The 20610-nt window shown below is 43.4% G+C and overlaps 1 protein-coding gene across 2 annotated transcripts in view; it reads right to left on the bottom strand.

The window, feature by feature from the left end:
- The window catches only part of DAB1 (DAB adaptor protein 1), a 436853-nt gene that overhangs the window by 68410 nt on the left and 347833 nt on the right, over nt 1–20610 (bottom strand). The window contains exons 5-7 of one of the 2 annotated variants that reach the window (XM_081225678.1): nt 6466–6597; nt 5723–5842; nt 3553–3618 (exon numbers count right to left, since the gene is read on the bottom strand). In XM_081225678.1, the coding sequence (XP_081081804.1) occupies nt 3553–3618; nt 5723–5842; nt 6466–6597 (318 nt within the window). The remainder of the gene's footprint in view (nt 1–3552; nt 3619–5722; nt 5843–6465; nt 6598–20610) is intronic. The other variant, XM_081225679.1, reaches the window with a different exon arrangement.

Below are 20610 nucleotides of genomic sequence, written 5' to 3'. Positions count from 1 at the left end.
CCTAAGAGCCCAGCCTTATCTTTAGGCCCAAGAGCTTATCTCTTGTAAAGCAAACTGAGGCCCAGCGGACTGTCTGTCGAGGCAAGAGAGGATGACCAGAGGCCTTTCCAAAAGAGGGCGATAAAATATTCATTCCCTTAGATGGTACCTTCGTATTAATGATGGACAGATGAGAAGATCCTGGGCAAGAGAACTGTTAAAACAAGTGCGATTTTTTAGATAGTGACTTGAAACCTACATAGAATCTACTTGTAAAACTCAGCATCAAGGACATTCTAAGCGGGAAAGAGCCTTGGATTTATTTTGTGTACAGAGGTCAGAGAGACCTGGCTATGAGTGGGGGGTTCTACCTCTTGCTAGCTCTGTGACCCTGGGCAAGATACCTTATCTTTGCGAGGCTCACTTTCCTCATCTGTAAAGTGGAAATAATGATATAAGGTACTTGGGGCTGCTGTGAGACATAATAAGATACTGCATGTAAGCACCCGTTCACAGGGACCTGGCTCTATAACTGTTACCAACCCCCTCCCCCTGCCACACACCCCGTTTCCAAGACTCTTGTTGCTCTGTAAAGCAAGCCAGCGTGCTCCTCTAACAGTCCTATGATGAAGCACTAGTTGCAAAGAACAGAAAAGGGCCATGCCCGAGACTCTTCAGTCTTATTTGCTCATTTTACAGATGAGTAAACTGAGGCCCAGAGAAAGAAAGGAACTGACAAGGTGGCTTAATTGCTGTGGATTCAGTGTGTGACTGGGATGAAGCCTCTTCTTTACAGTCTCCATGTGATCTTGTTTCATTCTCATGAAAACATGTGATTTAGGGAGAACTTATTTCCCTATATATCGTTGGGGAAACTGAGTCTCAGAGAGGGCAAGGGTCTTGCCCATTACCCCTCAGCCAAATGTAATTGGTGACAGAGCCAGAACTATACCCCAGTTCCCTGCTGGCTGAAACCAGTTCTTCCCAGTACACTAGGCTGCCCCCGCAGAGTCCCCTGCAGGGCACAATGGGAGCCCTGCCAACTGTAGCTAACCCTGAAATCAGGATCCTCTTATACTGAAAAGCCTAATTTTATTTTCAAAGGTGCTTCCTCTTCATAGGATGACTGGTTAGTGGTTTCCTCTGGCCTCATACTGTAACTGAGCAGGACCCTGTGGGGTTTTCCCTGGACAGACTCCTCCCCCATATCCTCTGAAAGTACCTAGATAATAGGATCTGATATACATCTCCCGAGCTGTTTTGCAGATGCTAAAACCTCCACCAAATTGAAGAAATTAACTACTTGATGACCATGACCATGTAGCCCCGAGACCCACTGATGCCTAAGGATTGATACTGTGACACCACCTTGTTACCACATGATTAATTGATCAGAGAATTGTGCACGAGCTGATCACATCCCTGCTACTCCCCTCCCTCACCTGGCCTTTAAAAATGCTTTCCTGAAACCCATTGGGAAGTTCAGGTGTTTTGAGCACCAGCTGCCCTGGACTCCTTGTGTGGTGCCCTGCAATAAACTTGGCACTTTCCTTCACCACGACCTGGTGTCAGTAGATTGTCTTTACTGCGTGGGTAAGCGGATCCAAGTTTGGTTCAGTAACAATACTGAGACACTGCAAGGTTGTACCTTAAAATCTGACATTAAGGACAGATATGCAACTTTTCTGTTTAAAGATAGAAACTTCGTAAGCAATGATTTTAAACAAAGACTCAAAGCGCAACCTCACACTTGAATCCAACCCAGACGGATCCAGTGGATAGAAATAGATTATTACTCCATAGGGGTGGTTAAACCGAGTTGTTGGTAGAGCTAACATTATATTTTGGTCATTTAGAATTCTGTGCATTTGATGGAAACTGAAAATCTGTTTTACTTTTGTTACATAAGTAATGCACGCCCAAGGCAGAACAACAGACCACACAACTAAGTAAATTAAGGAAATTAAAATCACTTATTTAAATACATTAACATTTTTCCTGCTTCTGTAATGTTTTTATTTCAAATTAGGACTAAAATTCTAATTAGTGAAAAAGTGGAAGTCGTCATATTTGTTTGATGTGCGCTGTGTTGTAATTACTCAGACTCTTTGATGGAAAAGCAGAGGGGAAGCACCATGAGTCCCACCTTCACACACCTGCCTGGGTTTGATCCCGGCTCTAAACAGCTGTACAGCCCTGAGGAAGCTACTCAACATCTCTGAGCCTCAGTTTCCCCCTGAGAGAGTGGGATTAAAATACCTATTTTATAGTATATTTAGGAGAATTAATGAGGTAAAAAGTGTGTTCAGCAGACTTGTGGTTGCCAAAGGAAGGGAGTTGGGGGAGGGAAGGATTGGGAGTTTGGGGTTAGCAGATGCAAACTATTATATAGAGAATGGATAAACAAGGTCCTACTGTATAGCAGAGGGAACTATATTCAATATCCTGTGATAAACCATAATGGAAAAGAATATGAAAAAGAAAGTATATATATGTATAATTGAATCATCTTGCTGTACAGTAGAAATTAACACAACACTGTGGATCAATTATACTCCAATAAAATTTAAAAAACGTGTGTTCAGGGTTCTTCACATAAGCAGCCATTTAAGAATATTACTGGGCTTCCCTGGTGGCGCAGTGGTTGAGAGTCCGCCTGCCGATGCAGAGGACACGGGTTCGTGCCCCGGTTGGGGAGGATCCCACGTGCCGCGGAGCGGCTGGGCCCGTGAGCCATGGCCCCTGAGCCTGCGCGTCCGGAGCCTGTGCTCCGCAATGGGAGAGGCCACAGCAGTGAGAGGCCCGCGTACCACAAAAAAAAAAAAAAAAAAGAATATTACTTTACCTTCCCTTCAGAAGGGGTAAAACTTTAGCTAGACTTTCTTTTATTCAGTTAGTATTCCCAGTGTTGTCTCCAAATAGCATTTTTGAATTTGGCCTTCATTTTCAGTAGTGCATTTGACTTTTTAAAGAAATTCAACAGCGCATTCTTTTGAGAAATGAAGGACCCTATTATATTCCAGACAACAACCCTCACATGGATTACTTTAGTAAAATGGAATGTTTGATTTCTGAGTCAACTGAAAATAGTTAAGCTCCATTAAAAATTAAAACACTGTGCCCAGTTGGCCATTAACCATGTCTACAATCAGGCATGAAAACTACTGGTAAATGGCAGGGAAGTGGGAACCAACTCATGTGAAGGTTTTTTGTTTTGTTTTGTTTTGTTTTTTTTTTGTGGTACGCAGGCCTCTCACTGTTGTGGCCTCTCCCGTTGCGGAGCACAGGCTCCAGATGCGCAGGCTCAGTGGCCATGGCTCACGGGCCCAGCCGCTCCACGGCATGTGGGATCTTCCCAGACCGGGGCACAAACCTGTGTCCCCTGCATTGGCAGGCGGACTCTCAACCACTGAGCCACCAGGGAAGCCCCATGTGAAGGTATTTTAACAAGCCCAGAATGACCAGAAGAGCGATGTGGAACATGTGAGTGAGGAGAGAGCCCGTGGCTGCTCAGCCCCTTCTGTGCACTTACTGGTGGTGGTGCAAAGGTAGGAGAGGAAAGTGGTTTTATACCTGATAAATGTTTTCTTCCATTTCGGGATCACGGATTGGCTCGTGTCCAGCCTCAAACACAATGTACTATGAGGAACGGCCAGAGAGGAAAAGTCAGAGGGGAAAATGAAAGAGGGGGAAAAAAAAAAGCATTTGGAATTCAGGATACAAATTGCAGTGAGCATTAAAGACACAGGCACAGGAGAAAACACCTTCAAGAGACAACTGAATTACTGACATTCCAAATGGCCTGACACATTCCTGCCTCTTCTAAGGAAAACTGTGTCCAATGGTCAGCCCTTTAGCCACGTCTGCATAAGCCCTTTGCAGACCTCTCTGGGGATATAACCTCTTCATTCAGTGGCATTTATCTCGGCAGTGTCTGCATGTGCTGGCACTGCTGAGTAGGAATGATATCTCCTGGGATCCCAACTTTGCAAACCCAGGGCTACAGTGGTCTCTCCCCTTTGCTCCCTAAGGCCCAGGGTCATATGCCAATTCTGACTTTGCTCAGAAGCCCCAAACTCCCTCATCTCATAAATATCACTTTACTTTACATTCTCAGTTTTAAATACCGAAATTAACTTTTCCATGTACATGTTTCAGACTCTAAAGGACTGGGCCATTTCAAAAAGGGCAATGCTCGTCAATCTCCCAAGCCCACGAACCAGGGGCTGAGCTCATATTATAGACAAATACACGCCTCTGGCATTCTAAAGCAAGGCTTGCCGTCCAGCGCACCTCTGACTTTTGTTTGCCAACTATGTCAGATACTTCTTCTCCTTCAAGTTATTCAGACTCTATTACTTTTTTATCCATATTATTTTCTTTTTGTCATAGCAGTAGCAGCTCTCTGGGTGAAACTCTGCATTTATATAGAATGCATGTGTGACACACACATACATAACATATGTGTGTCCCAGTTAGAAATGTAAGTTTCAGATTGTATTTTATGTCCCACAAGTCAAATGTTTGGCTTTGTTCTCTCCTTGGGAATAAGCACAGAGTGGGAGAGGCCTCCTCTTCCCTCTTCTGCATCTGTTTAAGCAGAGCATATCCTTGAACTCAAGAGAGGCCATCTCTACCCACACTTAGGCTGCAACCTTGAAGAGAGCACAGAGAAAGCTACGGGCAGGCATGTCTCTGGGATCTCCCTTCCCCCACTCACAACAGCCCCTATGCCATGAGCCAGGGAGTCAGGGGGCAGCCTAGCCAATCGGGGGCCCGAGGGACTTCTCCTCACAGCCTTTCTCAAGCTCACAAACCGTCCTTTGGGTTTGTGTTCAAATGTCGCCAAATGTCAGTCCCCATCTCTGGTTCTTAACTCACTGAAGCCACCTCATTATTCATAGTCTCTCTAATGAACTCAGAATATTCAAGAGACTCTTGCAAACATTCAGCTCTGGGATCAAACTTTTACAGATTGTGGAGAGGGCTGAGGCAGGGCAAGAAGGGAGAAGTCTATTTCCAAATCCCACGCTACTGATGCCGGCCAAACTTCTGTGCGTTTTTATGGAAATTCGCTCCTGGAGGGGTTGGCAGCCCTCACCCTCAGAAATAATCTTGGTCCCTCTCCAGGCTCTGCAGCCATCGGATCCTTCAGGTCTCTGTCAAAATGTCTATACCACAGGCCTGGCCATTCCTGACCCTCGACCCCAACTAGTTTCAGAAATTACCTGGTATACAGGATCTTCAACATCCTCTTCCAGAATTGTCTACCGCAGAGTGAGGGAAGGGAGGATGCAAAGCAGAGGATATAAAGCGAGAGATGTGAGACGGTATTCAGAAATTACAGGACAGTGAAGAAACCAGCTCTGGGTAGGAGAGGCTGGCGGGTCATTAAGGCAGAAAACAGGCAGAAAAAAATGAAAACCCTGGTGATATTTTACCATTGCACAATCATCTCCAAATCTGATTCCACCCACTGCTAACAATAGCAAACGCAGTTGGGTTTCCCTAGGTCTCCTCCCCTGAAAGCTTCCCCTGGTTTCAAGACTTCACTTTCTCCAACACGTCTAGAACCTCAGTGAATAAGGGCTCGTGTCTAGTGGCTTTGCTTTCAGTCATTTACACGGGACCCTTTCATCTTTGTTTATTTCTACTTGGCAGCAGGAGGAGAAGCCTTGACTGTCAGTTTTCACGTCTGTTTATTTTAAGCCCCTGTTGTCTCAGGATAAATTCACAGGTATACCTGATACACAGCTTGTTCGCATTGCTTATCCTTTTGTGCCTTTTTTTCCAATTCTTCTCTTTGCTTCAATTCATAAATAAGTTGAAAGAGATCTCTCAAGTCCAGAATAACGGGTTCAGCCTGGAGTAAAAGGTAGTAAAGCACGTTAATAAAAGGATGGTTACTAAGCTGCAGCGACCAATTTTTGTTTTTGCTGGCTACAACCCACAGCCCTTCCTTTTTCTATTAAACTGCAAGCATTCCATCTTTAATTAATTCTACCTTGTTTCATTGGTTTAGCAAAATTGCATCTAAGCTAAAGTTCATTTCTTCAACTAATTATATTTGCAAATTCATAACAATCCTAAGCATAAAAGGCACTGCTTCTATTTATTAGTAATTTCAAATTCAGTAAAGTTAGGGTAGGCCTTATGCAAAATAGCTATTTGTTTCTTCTTATTTTCTTTTTAAATGAGGCTATGAACACAAGGAAACTTATTTGTATAGTGTGCTTCCATCCAGCTTAATCAAAGGAAAACAGTTAGTCAGTACGAAATACCCATTAGAAAAAACAACAACCACACAACTGGATAGGCGTGAGCATGCTTCTTTGCTCCGAGACTGTTCATCTCTTCTAGATGGGAAGCTGAGTGTCAGCATCGCTGAGTCATATGGCACAGTGGGCCTCCGAAGACCAACAGTGTGGCTGTGCTGCCTCAGAAAAGGTACAAGGAAAGGCATCCCCTTCGGATTGGGATACTCACCGCCTGGGCTGTTTTTATGGCCACAAATCTGTGATTCCCTTCCTTCCCACAAACGTATCCGAAGGCCCGGTGATCTGTGATGTCCTTGGCGATGTAGGAAATTTCGTGAACAGCGTGATGCTGCTGAAGGGCCTATGAGAAACAAAAAGAAGAGCCTATTTCAGGGGACTTTCCCTCCGAGCTGCTGATCAATAAGAGATGTGTTTCCGCTACATGTGAACAAGCCCGGAGGGCTCTGGAAAAGCTGTTTGGTCCAGATGGAAGGAAGAAGAGCTGTGCCTGCCCTTGAGAAATGGAGGCTTCCTTCCATGGTCCTGGTGCTGTGACCAGAGAGATAAACAGGATTGCTCAGATGCTGAAAGTGCATCTGGCTCTTTTTTCTGCTTGCCAGGACCAGTCAGCCTCACTCAGTGGTATAGGCTCCTGCTACATCTTTCTTCACGATGCAGCCCAGTCTAAGTTCTGGATTGATATTTAGTACATTTACATATCCAGGGCCTCTGGCTTGCCCTGCTGGAAGATGGACATTGCACAATGACAGGGGGTGCCCTTCGCATTCAGAGAACCATAGATGTGCATGGTTATAACAATTTTCCAAGAGGTGGCGATAGAGTGACTTGAGGATCAAACACCCTTCTTTGTTTTGCCCAAGGTCACCACACCTCTGAGGCTTCTCATGGGTTGGTCCCCATGTCCGCAATGCCTGTTCTTTTATCCACCTGCCTGAATCCTATTCCTCTTGCAAAGCCTATCTGAAATAGCACCTCCTCTGTGAAACCCCCTGATCAAGGCTTGCCTTCCCTTTCCCTGCAGATGTGCTTCCTCCCGCTTCTGTGTTTCCCTAGAGCTTTAGTCTCTAGCGATATTGAAACTCCTGATGGATTCCTCACACACAGCTACCTTGGCTCCTGCTTTCGTAGATCTTCCTTCTCTGATATATTTGCCTAAATCCCAGTCTTCCCCACCAGCCTCTGTCTTCTTCACCTTTGCCATCCTAATACCTTGCTCTGTGCCTGACCCACAGTTGTTGAACTAAAGTAAATTGGGATTGCTGATCAGTAATTCAAAAATCTTTTGATATGGACCTTCCTGCCTTTATTATCTAAACTTCAACAAATAATACTCACCATCCTGTTAAGTGATGGTGAACTTTATGGCCATTTTTCTATATTAAATGTTCCTAAAGCAATCCTCATTAAACAGTCCTCTGTATGTATCTGTGCATTATACGATGTGTTTCAAGTCCTTACAAGGGACCTTTTCATTATCCGGGGTGTTAAGAAGCTTGAATTCTAGCCACTATATGCGAACACAAGGCACTCACTGTACCTCTCTGGATCTCCGTGTATTCCTCTATTAAAGAAGAACTCTGAACCAGATCAATGGCTCCTAACCCAAAGCTCTGGATCTACTGGGGTGATTAAAAGTAATAAAAAGAGGTACCAGGCAATTTTCAACATTTCAAAAAGCTAAACAGAAATTTATAATTATCCCTAATAAGATGACACCTTTCATCGTGCACGCAAATGAAAACGCCAAGTTTATTTAGAACCGTATCTGGTTACTGTCGTACTCCTTAGCTCATCTTGGAGCAGATTCTCTTTGGCAATTAGTGATGGATTCAAATAATGCAAATAGGAAAGTGAATGATTATAAATGCATTTTTTTTTTGGTGAACAAAGTTTCCCACATTACTAAGTTTGTAGAGGGAAGGAGAAATGTAACACAAGGAGAATTTGGTTACGAAAATGTTGGGAACCACTGGAGTACATTTTCTCCCAGGTCTCTTTCCATCTCCCTGGATCCTTTAGCCATTTGGATCTCACATCACACAGCCAGCCTCTCAGGACAGTGGGCACCTGCCTCTCATGAAGGCCATTGCCTTGGTTCTGGATTATTGGCCCTGACCTTCCAAAATGTCCATTCCCCAGCCTGTTGCCATCCTTCCAGGCTTCTGACCTTAGGAATCATTTCTGCAGTAGAATTGGTTGCTGCACCTTTACCTTCCAGAGTCTGGCCATTCACTCATCTCTTTACTACTCTTGGGACTCTCCAGGTGGCTTCAAGCCTGTCCAGGTTGCCCAGTGTCTACTGGACATCACACTTGGAGGGTGGTATCACTGCCTGGTCACCCTAGCCCCTCAAGTGGCCATAAGACAACTGTATAATTCTAGTGGATTTTCACACAAAGTTGGTGAAGAAGGAAGTATTTGTCAGTAAAATGATCAAGATCCATTTGCTCCTGTTTTATTAAGAGAACATATTTAGCTAGCAGAGAAAAACTGCTCAGAGAGCAGTAGCTTTTTCATGGTGGTAATGATGTAAAATCGATGAGATTTATATTCACGAAACATGGGGGTATTGATTTAGAGGCTTTTGTGAGCTCGAATGGTATACAGTAGGGAAAGTGGGAGACAAAGGCATCCTCCTTCTCTCCCTTTCCTGCAAGTATGTCTTTCTCTGCGTAATACGGTGAATGTTATCCACATCTTCTATTGAATCCAAGTTTGACGACAGTACTTATTGATTGCCAAGTGGAATATTGCTCTAAAATTAAACCACAATTAGAAGTCTTCCTGGTCGAATTAGATTTGGAGATGATTGTGCAATGGTAAAATATCACCTACTAGGCAAGATAGCAGACGGAGATGTTTTAATTTATCTGGGAATGCTCATTAAGTGTTTTAAACTCAAAACATTTTTAACGCCTTATGATATCTAATGTTGCCTCGCTTAAAAATACTTGTAACATTACCTTTTCCTATAGTTAATTTTAGGACATGTTAAAAAGAATTGTTCTGGAAGAGGCTCATTCATTTGGAAACGAAGAGCCAGTAAGGGGATACGTCTCCACTTTCTCCAACCTTAATCATGCACGTGTCATACAGATCCTTGGAAATACAAATATATTAGAATCCTGCTAATCCTACATTATCACATTCATCTTGGCAACACAGAGGACCTTGTAAATACTTGTTCACTGAGCCTCAAAATTGCTCCACGTCTTTAAACAAGTTTTATCAGCACAAATCAAAGACAGTTGGAGCCAGGGGAAACTTAAATATTGTATAGTTCACCTCCGAGTTTATTCATGAAAGGACTGAGGGTCAGACTGTGTTCTGGCTGGACCAGTACTTAACCCAGGCCCCACTCTCCCTACTCAGGATGACAAAGCATTGAAAAGAGGAAACAAGATTATTTAGAATCAAGGTTCCTTTCCTTAGACTCCTGGGTCCCTAGACCAACAACAAAACCATGATCTCTGATAAGCTGGGATGAAGAAAGGGAACTGGAGAAGGAGGTAGAGTTGAGGCTATTCTGGATTCCAGCAGGATTCTGAGGTCAGAAAGGGTCATCAGTCAGAAGGTTTGGGGTCAAGGCCAGCTATCAGGATCTCAAAGAAAAAGGTCAAGACCACATGGTCTGGAAGGGGACTCTCGGGCTTGGCTACCTGTGGTATTTGCCGAGCAGCCAAGGCCACAAAGGGGAGGTGAGGCCCTTGGTCACAGGAGAAAAGGACCGTTTCATCCCAGGAGTGTTTCTGTGTGGAGTTTCTGGGGCGTCATGGGTTGTTCTGGAGGTGCAGAGAATCCTGGGCCAGAGGGGGAGGGAGAGGGTGGAGGAAAGGCAGATTCTGGGTGCTCTTCTTCCACCCTTCCTTTGGAAAAGAGTTTTTGTCTTGGAATAACTTAGTCTAGATATTAAAGCACTGCACCCAAATCAAAGCAGATATTTGCTTTTAAAGAGAGAGTCTTCCAGAACACCCGATCTTTCTACCACTTCATTTACTCCTCCTATTCCGAACCCTCTCATTGAGGATGAAAGTTATTGCTGCAGAATTCCAAGGCCAATTCAGAGAATAACCTCCCCAACCCAGTCTGACTTTCCTCCCAGGGGTGAAAATAATCTGAAGGGCTAATCATCCCCCTTTGGGTTCTGGACTTGCCCACCTCTGTGCCATTATGCATGTTGTTTTCTCTACTGATTGCCCTCTTCTTCCCCTGACCTGTGTTTCATCAACTCCACCTAACTGTATCATAACGATGCTCAAGGCCTAGCTCCAACATCCTGCTCATCCAGGGAACCTTCCCTGACTCCCCTGTTTCCCTTAGTAATAATTCCCAGCCCTAGATTTCATTGGGTTGTATTTTTTCTTCTATTTGGGATGCTTCATACTTCTTAATTTTGCTACACATTTCTCCATGCATATAGTTATTCACATGGTATGTATTCATGCTTATTGAGTACCTGTTCTTTTCTGGATCTCATGCTAACTGCTACATCTACCCAAAAGATTAAAACATAGTCCCTTCCTCAAGGCCCTTGCAATCTCATAGAACAGGCAGGCAAAGAGACTAACAACCACCATATAAGAAGACAAGCTTTAGATTAAAGGGTTATGTAGGGTCAGAGCAGGAATGGGAAGGGGCATCAGGGAAGACTTGACAAAGGAGCTGACCTTGGACTCAGTCTCGAAGGATAAAGGGGAAGTCCCCAGAAAGTCAGGGGGAAAGGGCATTCTAGGCAGAAAGAATGGAGCATGCAAAGGCCTCTAGGTCCTGAGAACAGGACATTTGGAGAACATGTGTGCATTTGTTTTCTCTCCACCTTGGGGATGTTAGCTCCTTGAAAGAAAGATCCGTGTCTGGTTCTCTTCAGTCTCATCCTAGTTACTAATACTGTTCCTTTTGAACAATAAGTGCTAAATAAGGTTTCGTGAATTAAAGAAGGAAGGAAGGAAGAACCAAGCTATCCAAAGATGTACACTGCACAAGGCAGTCACTCAATAAATGCTCAATGATTGATTCAATCAGGTTAATTCACGACATTTCACATAGGATTCATTCCGTAAACAGAGGGTTTCTTATCTGATCACCATTTTTTTCTTAGCATTTCCATGAGCCATTTACCAATGTTTAAATGAAGTACCCAATTGTTTGCAGGGTTATCGTCTGACAGAATAAATTACAGAGAAGACTTTATTTGTAGTATGGTTCAATACAGCCAATTAAATACAGTATGGATTAGAAAGTCATCTGCTCAGACTTTACCATTAGCTTTTTTTAAAGAATACATTCTACCCTCCTTAGCCTTCATATTATTATTGTGTGTGTGTATGTGTGTGTATGAGAGGGTGTGTTTTCCTGAGGCTATACTCCTCACGGGAAAAACACCCACCAGGATTCAAGTGAGTTAATAAAAAAACAAAACATAAAAAGCAGACATGCAGATAGCCACAGAACAAAAATAGATACATGAAAAATACACTACTTCACACTACAGGCAATTACAGTAGTTAAAATCTCACAAGACAGAGAGAGACCCAGGCTCATTATAAAGGCCTTTCTCTTTTCTAACATATCTTTGGATGCATTTGCTGCATGGCAGTGCCAACAAGGCTGGGAGGCAACCTCTGTACCAGCCCCTAGGCACCCCATCATCAAGTGTTCAATGGAGTAGGTCAGAGTGAATTCTTCCCTAAGTTCCCATCCTGAAATCTTCTAGAACGTTTTACTCAAGGCCAAGACCAAATTTCCAAAGATCCCAGTCTCTAGCTGAAGAGGCAGCCTGATAACAGAGGAAAGAATATGAACTCTGGAGCCAGAGAGAACACGATTCAAATCTGTATCACTGACTGGATGTGTAGCTTTGGGCATGTCTCGTGAACTTTCTGAGGCTTCTCTTTCTGTATAATGTGAAGAATGATACAGAATCTAAAAAGTTGTTGGAAATATTAAATTGATTCATATAAAATATATCAGATACAATTGAGATGCCACTTTTCACCACCAGAATGAAAAAAATGAGATAATACCCAGTGTTTGCAAAAGTATGGGGAAACATACTTTCTTGGGCTATTGGTTTTCTATTTGTACAATGGGACCAACAGTGCCTCTCTCATGGTCCTGTTAGGAAGATGGATGACTTAGTCTGGTATATATAAAGGGCTTGGAGCAGTGCAAGGCACATATTGTAAGGGCTATGTAAATGTTGGCCATCATGGTTATTTTTGTTATTTGTTGGAGTGTGATTTGTTGCAACTTTTCTGGAGGGCAGACTGGTTGTATGTTTCAAGGCCTTAATGATATGCACAAACTTTGAATTATGATTCTTCTTGTAGGGATTCAATTATCTGCAAATAATGTAAGATGTGGGCAAAGACTTGGATACAAGATAGTCCCTGCAGTGCTATTAGAATAGTGAAAAATTAGAAATGTCTGAAATGTTGAGCATTAACTGATTGGTTGAAGTAACTGCATTTTGCTATAAGATGAAATAATAGGCAGCTAACTGAAAATCATCTTGGGAATGTATGTATTTTTTGCTGTGGAAATATATTCACAACATGGTACTGAATGAAAAAATAAAAGCATATTACAAAACAGTGTGTTCAATATGATCCTGTTTTTGAAAAAAGTATGATTATCCATATATGTATGTGTATAAAAAGTCTGGAAAAACATCCAATAAAATCTTAACAAGAGTTCTCCCTTGAATGGTGAACTTATTAGTGATTTTAAAAACTGGACTTTTTGCTCACTTTTTGCTCACATAAAATATATATTTTATATATATATATATATATATATATATAAAACATCAGCTCCGGGCTCCCCTGGTGGCGCAGTGGTTGAGAGTCCGCCTGCCGATGCAGGGGACATGGGCTCGTGCCCCGGTCCGGGAGGATCCCACATGCCATGGAGCGGCTGGGCCCGTGAGCCATGGCCGCTGAGCCTGCGCGTCCGGAGCCTGTGCTCCGCAACGGGAGAGGCCACAACAGTGAGAGGCCTGTGTACCGCAAAAAAAAAAAAAGAAAAAAAAAACACATCGGCTCCAGTGTGTTCGCAACAATATCTTTTTTTTCTCATCTTATCCTGAATATCAAGTACAGTGCCTGACATATAGTAAGGATTTAGTACATATATATTTTTATTGTGGGAAAATATACACAACTTGAATTACAATTTTAACCATTATTAAGTGTATGGTTCTGTGGCATTAAGTACATTTACACTGCTCTGCAACCATCACCACCATCCATTCCCAGAACTTCTTCATCTTCCCCAAGTGACCATCTGTACCATTAAACACTAACTCCTCATTCCCCTTCTTCCGGTCCCTGGAAACCACATCCTATGTTCTGTCTCTAATGACTTTTCAGTACCTATTTTTAAATGAATAACTTGAATGAATGAATCTGTCAGTAAAATCTTGAGTCCAAGTCTGTCCTCGAACCCCCTCCCCCCAACCCTACTGGCTCTACTTCTGTTTCTGTAACACTTCCTTTCCTCAGCTGTTAAAATAAGGAGGTTGGCTTCAGTAAATACTCATGTCCTTTTTTGCTCTTAACACTTCTTTTGAAACTTTATAACAAGACAACAGCTATAAAAGGCAGCTTCTTCTTAGTAACTCTCTAAACATATGTTATAAACACACAGCTCTGGAACCATGTGAGTAAAGTTCTTGCCTAAAAATAGGGAGATGAACTAGTTGTACTAGCTGAGAGCATTCCAGACCTATGATTTAGGCTTAAATTTGTCTAACAGGCAACGTGGAGCCAGGTGTGCTGAATCAATTAGCAATCACCAAAGTGACAAGGAAGCAGATTTCTGCTCAGGAGAAATAAAAACCACCTTCAATAGGAAACGAGCTTCTGTGTGAAGCACCAATTTCCTAACACTGGGGTTCAATCAAAATTCTACATCCCATGTCCGAGGATGTGCTACAGCATAATCACAGTTGGTGGCGAGCTGGACTAGCTGTCCTCTCTCTCATTCAATTCACATTCATGCCTAAAAGCCCTTCGGTGCTCGGATACACCAGGCCCTGGAAATACTGAAATAAAGAAGATGCGGTCTGAGCTCTCAAAAGCCAGCAATACGTGTATATGTGTAAGTCAGGGGGTTCCTCTTTTGTTTCCACACTCAGAGTAGTTTGTATATTGTGTTGTCCTGTCCCAATTTCCAAAAGGCATGTCGTGTGATGGAAGGATTTAGATCTCAGCTTTGTCGCCATGTGCAAGTCACCTTACCTCACTGAGCCTCAGTTTCTTTATCTGTACAATGGGAATGTGAAGAAGATCACTTAATGTGTCTAGCAGGGTATCTGGTAGACAGTAGGCTCTGAATACTTTGAATCTTTTCCCAGACAACTGAGACGGCATTCCCAGAAAGTATTTTAATTTATCAACAGACCACAGCCAAAGCCTTAAATCAAACCCACACACAACTGAAAATTGCCTGCTCCATCTCTCACCCTTTTCTTCAGAGACGAGAAGAAAAAACACATGCGTGACCCTCATCCAGTGGTAGCCAAGCGCAGCTTATCTGCTCTGCATGGCTAGGTCTGGAACAAGGAGGCTCAGACTTCTGCTTCCTGGTCTCCTGTGCTCGAGCTCTGATTCCAGGGACAGTGCTGCCAACCTCTGCCTAGATCCTGAGGGGGCACAGAACCGTGGAGGTCTGCCCCGTGTGGTGTGTCTGGGTGTGGCTTTTCAGCATTGTGCGACCCAACTGGGTCTGACCCGTCAGGTGACAAAGACACATGCACAGCCCTACCAGTTCAAAAGTCGGGAGAGAGGTATAGGTTTAAATGCAGGTGGTTTGAAGGAGGGATGTTTAATAAAGGCTTTGATTTAATCTTGGAGAAAAACAAAGATCTAATGACTATGTAACATAGTGTTCAATTACCAAGCATGGTTCCCTCAGGTCAGGACTTCCTTAGAACTCACAGGATAACAGTCTTGGAATAACCAGAGGGTGGTAAGAAAGTCTTCTGGGAAATCGGGTCACCAGGAAAGAGAAAAGAGTTGAAAGAGAGAGCTTTAAACTTTATGACATCATCTAACAATCTGGATCCCACTATCCTGAGAAATTTAACCTTGTAGTTTTCAGTTATATAATCAGTGAATTCCTTCCGTTGCTTAAGACTGAAGTGAGTTTTTTATTACTTGCAACCAAAGGATTTCTGAACAATACAGTGATCACCATTATCCCTATCTTAGACAGGAGGAAAAAGGTTCAGAAAGAAGTGACTTACCCAGGGAATATCAGGCTAACATGAGATTTCAGCAAATCTCACTGACACTCAAGTCTATGCCTGGTTTATTGTTAGCAGTCATTTGTATTGGAATTGCAATTTTGAAATTGCTTTGGGTATATGTTAGGATAAAAGAATATATAAATACATTCTTATTCGAAAGCGAGCTTTTCAGCCAAAGAAAAATGAGATCTACATGTAAAAGTTAAGAAATAAGCCAATAATTATAAATTTGAATTGGAATTATCAATATGAACTCATCATTTAAAAACTATATTGTTAGCACTGTTTGCAGAAAGGGACTAGAAGCAATGAAACCCCAGGGGCAATGAGCACACCTAATGCAGCTATTTATTATCTAGATATCTATTGATCTATTGATCTCTTAACCAATCTAAAGAGAAAGAGAGTCAGAGAAAGCAAATATGGCGAAAGGTGAAATTTTCTGTTTGTTTGAACATTTTCATGGTAATACATTAAAGAAAAAAATTAAATCTTAGCACGCTCCTTTCTCTATCTCCCATTCCCTTTTCCTCTCTCTGAGAACAGGAGAGACCAAGGCACCGAACACTTCAATGACTTAACTGAAAGTAGGCTGCAGACAAAAGGCCTTTATCAAGTCCACCTCAGGCAAGCACTGGTCCAAAACACAACGGGTTGTTCAGCAGGTTTAGAAGAGCTCAGTATAGTGCGGCCAGTTTTCTTTGTTCCTTCTTGCTTCCCCAAGGCCAGCATAAATAAACATCAGCCAGTTGTGGTTCTATTTTCAACAACATTTTTAAAAGTTCAGGTTGAATAAATATGGAAACAATTTTATACTTCTGAAACGCTGGGGAAAAAAATATCCCAAACTTGGAATATTCTCCAAATATGCATAAGGATTCAGATTTAATTTTCATTATATTTTTTAAAAGGGTACTATCCAGAGAATGACCACTATGTGCTAGCCATCGTGCCGGATACTCTACATATGTAATCCTCATTTATTTCACTCACCTGACAACCTTACATATTACTTCCCCTCCTTTTACTACTGATGTAAGTGAGACACAGAGAGGTTGAAGAACTCAAACCAGATCATATTGCTGATAAGGTAGACCCTGGATTGCTGCCAGGTATGGCTGGCTCCAGACCCCAGGCAGCCTCTGTGCACTTGAATACAGCTTTGAATGTACTTCAACTGCCTCTACTCTCATTCTCCTAAAATTCTTGTTTTTATTTCTGGCTCTTTCTGCATGAAGAATCCTAATAACCATTGTAGGTGTTCGGTAATATAACCAATGATTTCAACATTTCAGCTTATGGTGTAAAATTATTATAGCAAGTAGGTAAATGAGTGTGAATGAATGGAAATGAAACAGCATGTTTTGCCACAAGTCACTGCAGAAACGAGGTCATTATATTTAATGGAAAATTACTTTTTGTGTTGTAACCAGTTTGAAATTAACCTCTGCCTTGGTCACAAAGAAGTCTTGCATGCCAGACAGAAACTTACAAGAAAGTGATGTGACTAAAATGCAGCCAATGGGAAGAATGCTGGATTAGGAGTGAGGAGGTTGGTGTCTTCATTTATAAATTGAGGTGGATAGTAGGTGGCGGTAGTGGTGAATATGGCTTCTAAGATCTGTTTTAACAAGACACTTGGATGCTGAAGAAACACATGACTTTGGATAGACACAGGTCAGCACTTGAAATCCAAATCTATTCATACTACTCGTGTCAACTTGGGCAAATTACCCAGCTTCTCTGAACCTTAGGGTCCTCATCTGTAACTTCATTCTTTTGGAGGGAAACTAAGTAAGACCCTGGTACCCTGCCTGGTACCTAGTGATGCTTAATAAATGATTCTTCCTCTCCAGTTCAAAGATTCTGTTCTCTAAATTGTTTCTGATCATTACATGTTGAATTGTAGCCTCCCAAAATTCATAGGTTGAAGTCCCAAACCTCAGGACTTTAGGATGTGACCTTATTTGGAAATACAGTTGACCCTTAAACAAAGTGTGGAATAGGGGCACCAACCCCCGACTTCCCCTTGGATCTCAGATTTCTAGCCTTTACGAGACAATAAATTTCCATTTAAACCTCTCCGTTGTGGTAATTTGTTATGGTAGCCCCAGGAAAGAAATACAGCAACCTCCTTATTTTATCTCCAGATCCCTTTGTTTGAGGAGTTTGCCGAGAGAATGCAGTAGTGAAACAACAAAATCTTAGGTATCTAGCCCCATCTCCGCTCCCTCATTGAGACTCAATTTTCCTATCTGTAAAATGAGGGGCAAGATGGGCCCCTGCCAGCTTTGCTCCGCTTTTCAAGGCAGGATAGCAAAGCCTTTAGTTTTCCTATTACTGCCAGACCTTGCTACTTGAATCAGAAGCCGAGCGTGGTTCAGTGCCGTGCAATTTATAACAGCGTCTATCCAATTATTTCCCATTTAGTGCTGCACAGCATTTCCCCAAATAAACACCACCAAACCACTGAGGTGGTGGGCTGAGCTCTCTGAGTACCAGGATCAATTGTTTCTCTTACACTAATTGGCCCCATGATTTGTTAGGCTGTTGCCTTGGAAAATGAACTGTCAGGAAAAGAAATCAGCACAAAATTGCCTTTTTCGTTGAAAATACACCAAACGCGATCCTGCAGTCATCTCCTATAACTCACCTTTGGGTTTCAGAGGGCAAAATTGACACGAACTAAGAAATTCTAACCCTCGGCCCTATCATTTTCCAGTTAGAGATGAGAAACTGAGGCTCAGAGGGCTTAAGCAACTTGCCCAATCAATGTTCAGTCAGCGGTGAAGAACACAGCTGGTGCCAAAAGCCGGCGTGATGGCAGCAAACGTCACGCCCATTTTATCGCATCGGGGTGCCTCCTGAAGGGCAGTGATCTTCAGGTTCCGCCCAGCCCTTTGCTCTCTTATCCCTTCATCCCCTCCTCCCGCCATCTATCTCTGTGCCAGGCCCAGAGAGAGCAGCACTCAACTGAGGACAGCTGTATGGAGGCCTGGCTCAGTCACTTTGTGCTTCCTGCCCCAAATACCTGCTGGCCCAGCTCCAACTTATTTCCATGACTCAGTTCCAGTAACGGAGCATCTCCCTGGACCCAGAAACTCCATGGCAGGCACTGTGCTGGGAATATGAGGGCAGGATCCTTGCCCTCGGGGAGCTCATAGTCTCTGGGGAGACAGGGCGTTCGGTGCCTTTCTTTAATGTTTTCAAAGAAACCCATTCCCTGGGCTTCCCTGGTGGTGCAGTGGTTGAGAGTCCACCTGCCAATGCAGGGGACACGGGTTCGTGCCCCGGTCTGGGAAGGTCCCACATGCCGCGGTGTGGCTGGGCCCGTGAGCCATGGCCGTTGAGCCTGCGCGTCCGGAGCCTGTGCTCCGCAACGGGAGAGGCCACAACAGAGAGGCCCGCGTACCGCAAAAAAAATAAAAAAAATAATAAACCCATTCCCTTTCTTTCTAACACATACCACAGTCTGTAATTATCCCTTCACGGGCATGAACACCTGGTTAATATCTGTATCTTCTATTAGTCTGTGAAGACCAGGGAAGCAGTCCCCGTGGCTGGCCCTGGTCACCACTGCATCCCCAGCACCTAACGCAGGCAGTGGCTGACACTTTGTAGGGGCTCAGTCACAATCTGCTGACTGAATAAAAGAATATTGCGTTCATGCCATAATAAAGGGAAGAACAGGGTAGGAATGAAGGCCTGAATGGACTAGATTAGTAGGAGTTGACTAGGTAAAAATTAGTGCTCCTATGGTTGGTAGGGATGAAGATGTTCCATCCAGGATCCTAATTTATCCTCCCCCTGCCATCTTTCCCCTTCGGTACCATAAGTTTGTTTTCGAGGTCTGTGAGTCTGTTTCTGTTTTGTAAATTAGTTCATTTGTATCATTTTTTCAGAGTCCACATATAAGTGATATCACATGATATTTGTCTTTAGAGTTTGCGATTAACATATACACACTACTATATATAAAATAATCAATAAGGGCCTACCGTATAGCACAGGGAACTCTACTCAATATTCTGTAATAACCCATGTGGGAAAAGAATCTGAAAAAGAATGGATATATGTATATGTATAACTGAATCACTTTGCTGTATACCTGAAATGAACACAACATTGTAAATCAACTATACTCCAATATAAAATAAAAATTAAATTCAAAATTTAAAAAAAGATGTTCCATGGGCTTCCCTGGTGGCACAGTGGTTGAGAGTCCACCTGCCAATGCAAGGGACACGGGTTTGTGCCCTGGTCCGGGAAGATCCCACATGCCACGGGGCGGCTGGGCCCGTGGGCCATGGCTGCTGAGCCTGCGCGTCCGGAGCCTGTGCTCCACAACGGGAGAGGCCACAACAGTGAGAGGCCTGCGTACCTCAAAAAAAAAAAGATGTTCCATCTAGAGGGATACCAAAGAGATGTGATGCTATCAAATAGCATGTTATAGATAGGGAACTGCAATCCGTTTGGGATGATTAGCTCATACAATGCTCGCAGAGAGTGGCAGTGTGAGAAGATAGGCCAGGGCCAGGGGATGCAGGCTTTTGAAGGCCAGGTTAAAAAACTGGGGTGGTTGAAATTGTCAGCAGCTTTCTACTTGACTCTGCTGTTAATCTGAGTGCAGTTGACCCTTCCAGCAGGCTGCAAAGGGAGTCCATCCTCTGGCTGGGGAAGGACAGGAAGCTGAGCAGCCCCTCCCTGCTGGGAGCCATCAGGATGGGAGCCAAGGGGATGCACAGCCGAAGTATCCGGGAAGGAGGCTCACAGGTGAACCGGCCTGTCCTGCTGGAGAGGAGGCCCCGAGGGCCCTGGCCAGACTGCAGACTGGGCTTCTGCCCTGGGCTGTAAAAGCATAAGACTCTCTGATTTGGGGACAGTCTGGCAAAAATGTCTGTGAGCCGAAGATGGATCCTACCTTCATCCACCCCTGCTCCCCGCCCACAATCCACAATCCACAGATGACAGGGGTTCTGTCTTATAAAAAAAAAAAAAAACCCTGGATGGCAGTGCTGGTAGAGGCAGTGATGATGGCAGGGTACCACTTTGTTTCACTGGCTGCACTGGTAGTTTTTGGAGACAACTGGATATGCTCCCAAC

The sequence above is a fragment of the Mesoplodon bidens genome, assembly GCF_964165515.1.
Source record: "Mesoplodon bidens genome assembly, chromosome: 2".
In the NCBI taxonomy this organism is placed as follows: domain Eukaryota; kingdom Metazoa; phylum Chordata; class Mammalia; order Artiodactyla; family Ziphiidae; genus Mesoplodon; species Mesoplodon bidens.
Note: the sequence above shows the minus strand (reverse complement) of the source record. Positions and strands in the feature narration are given on the sequence as shown.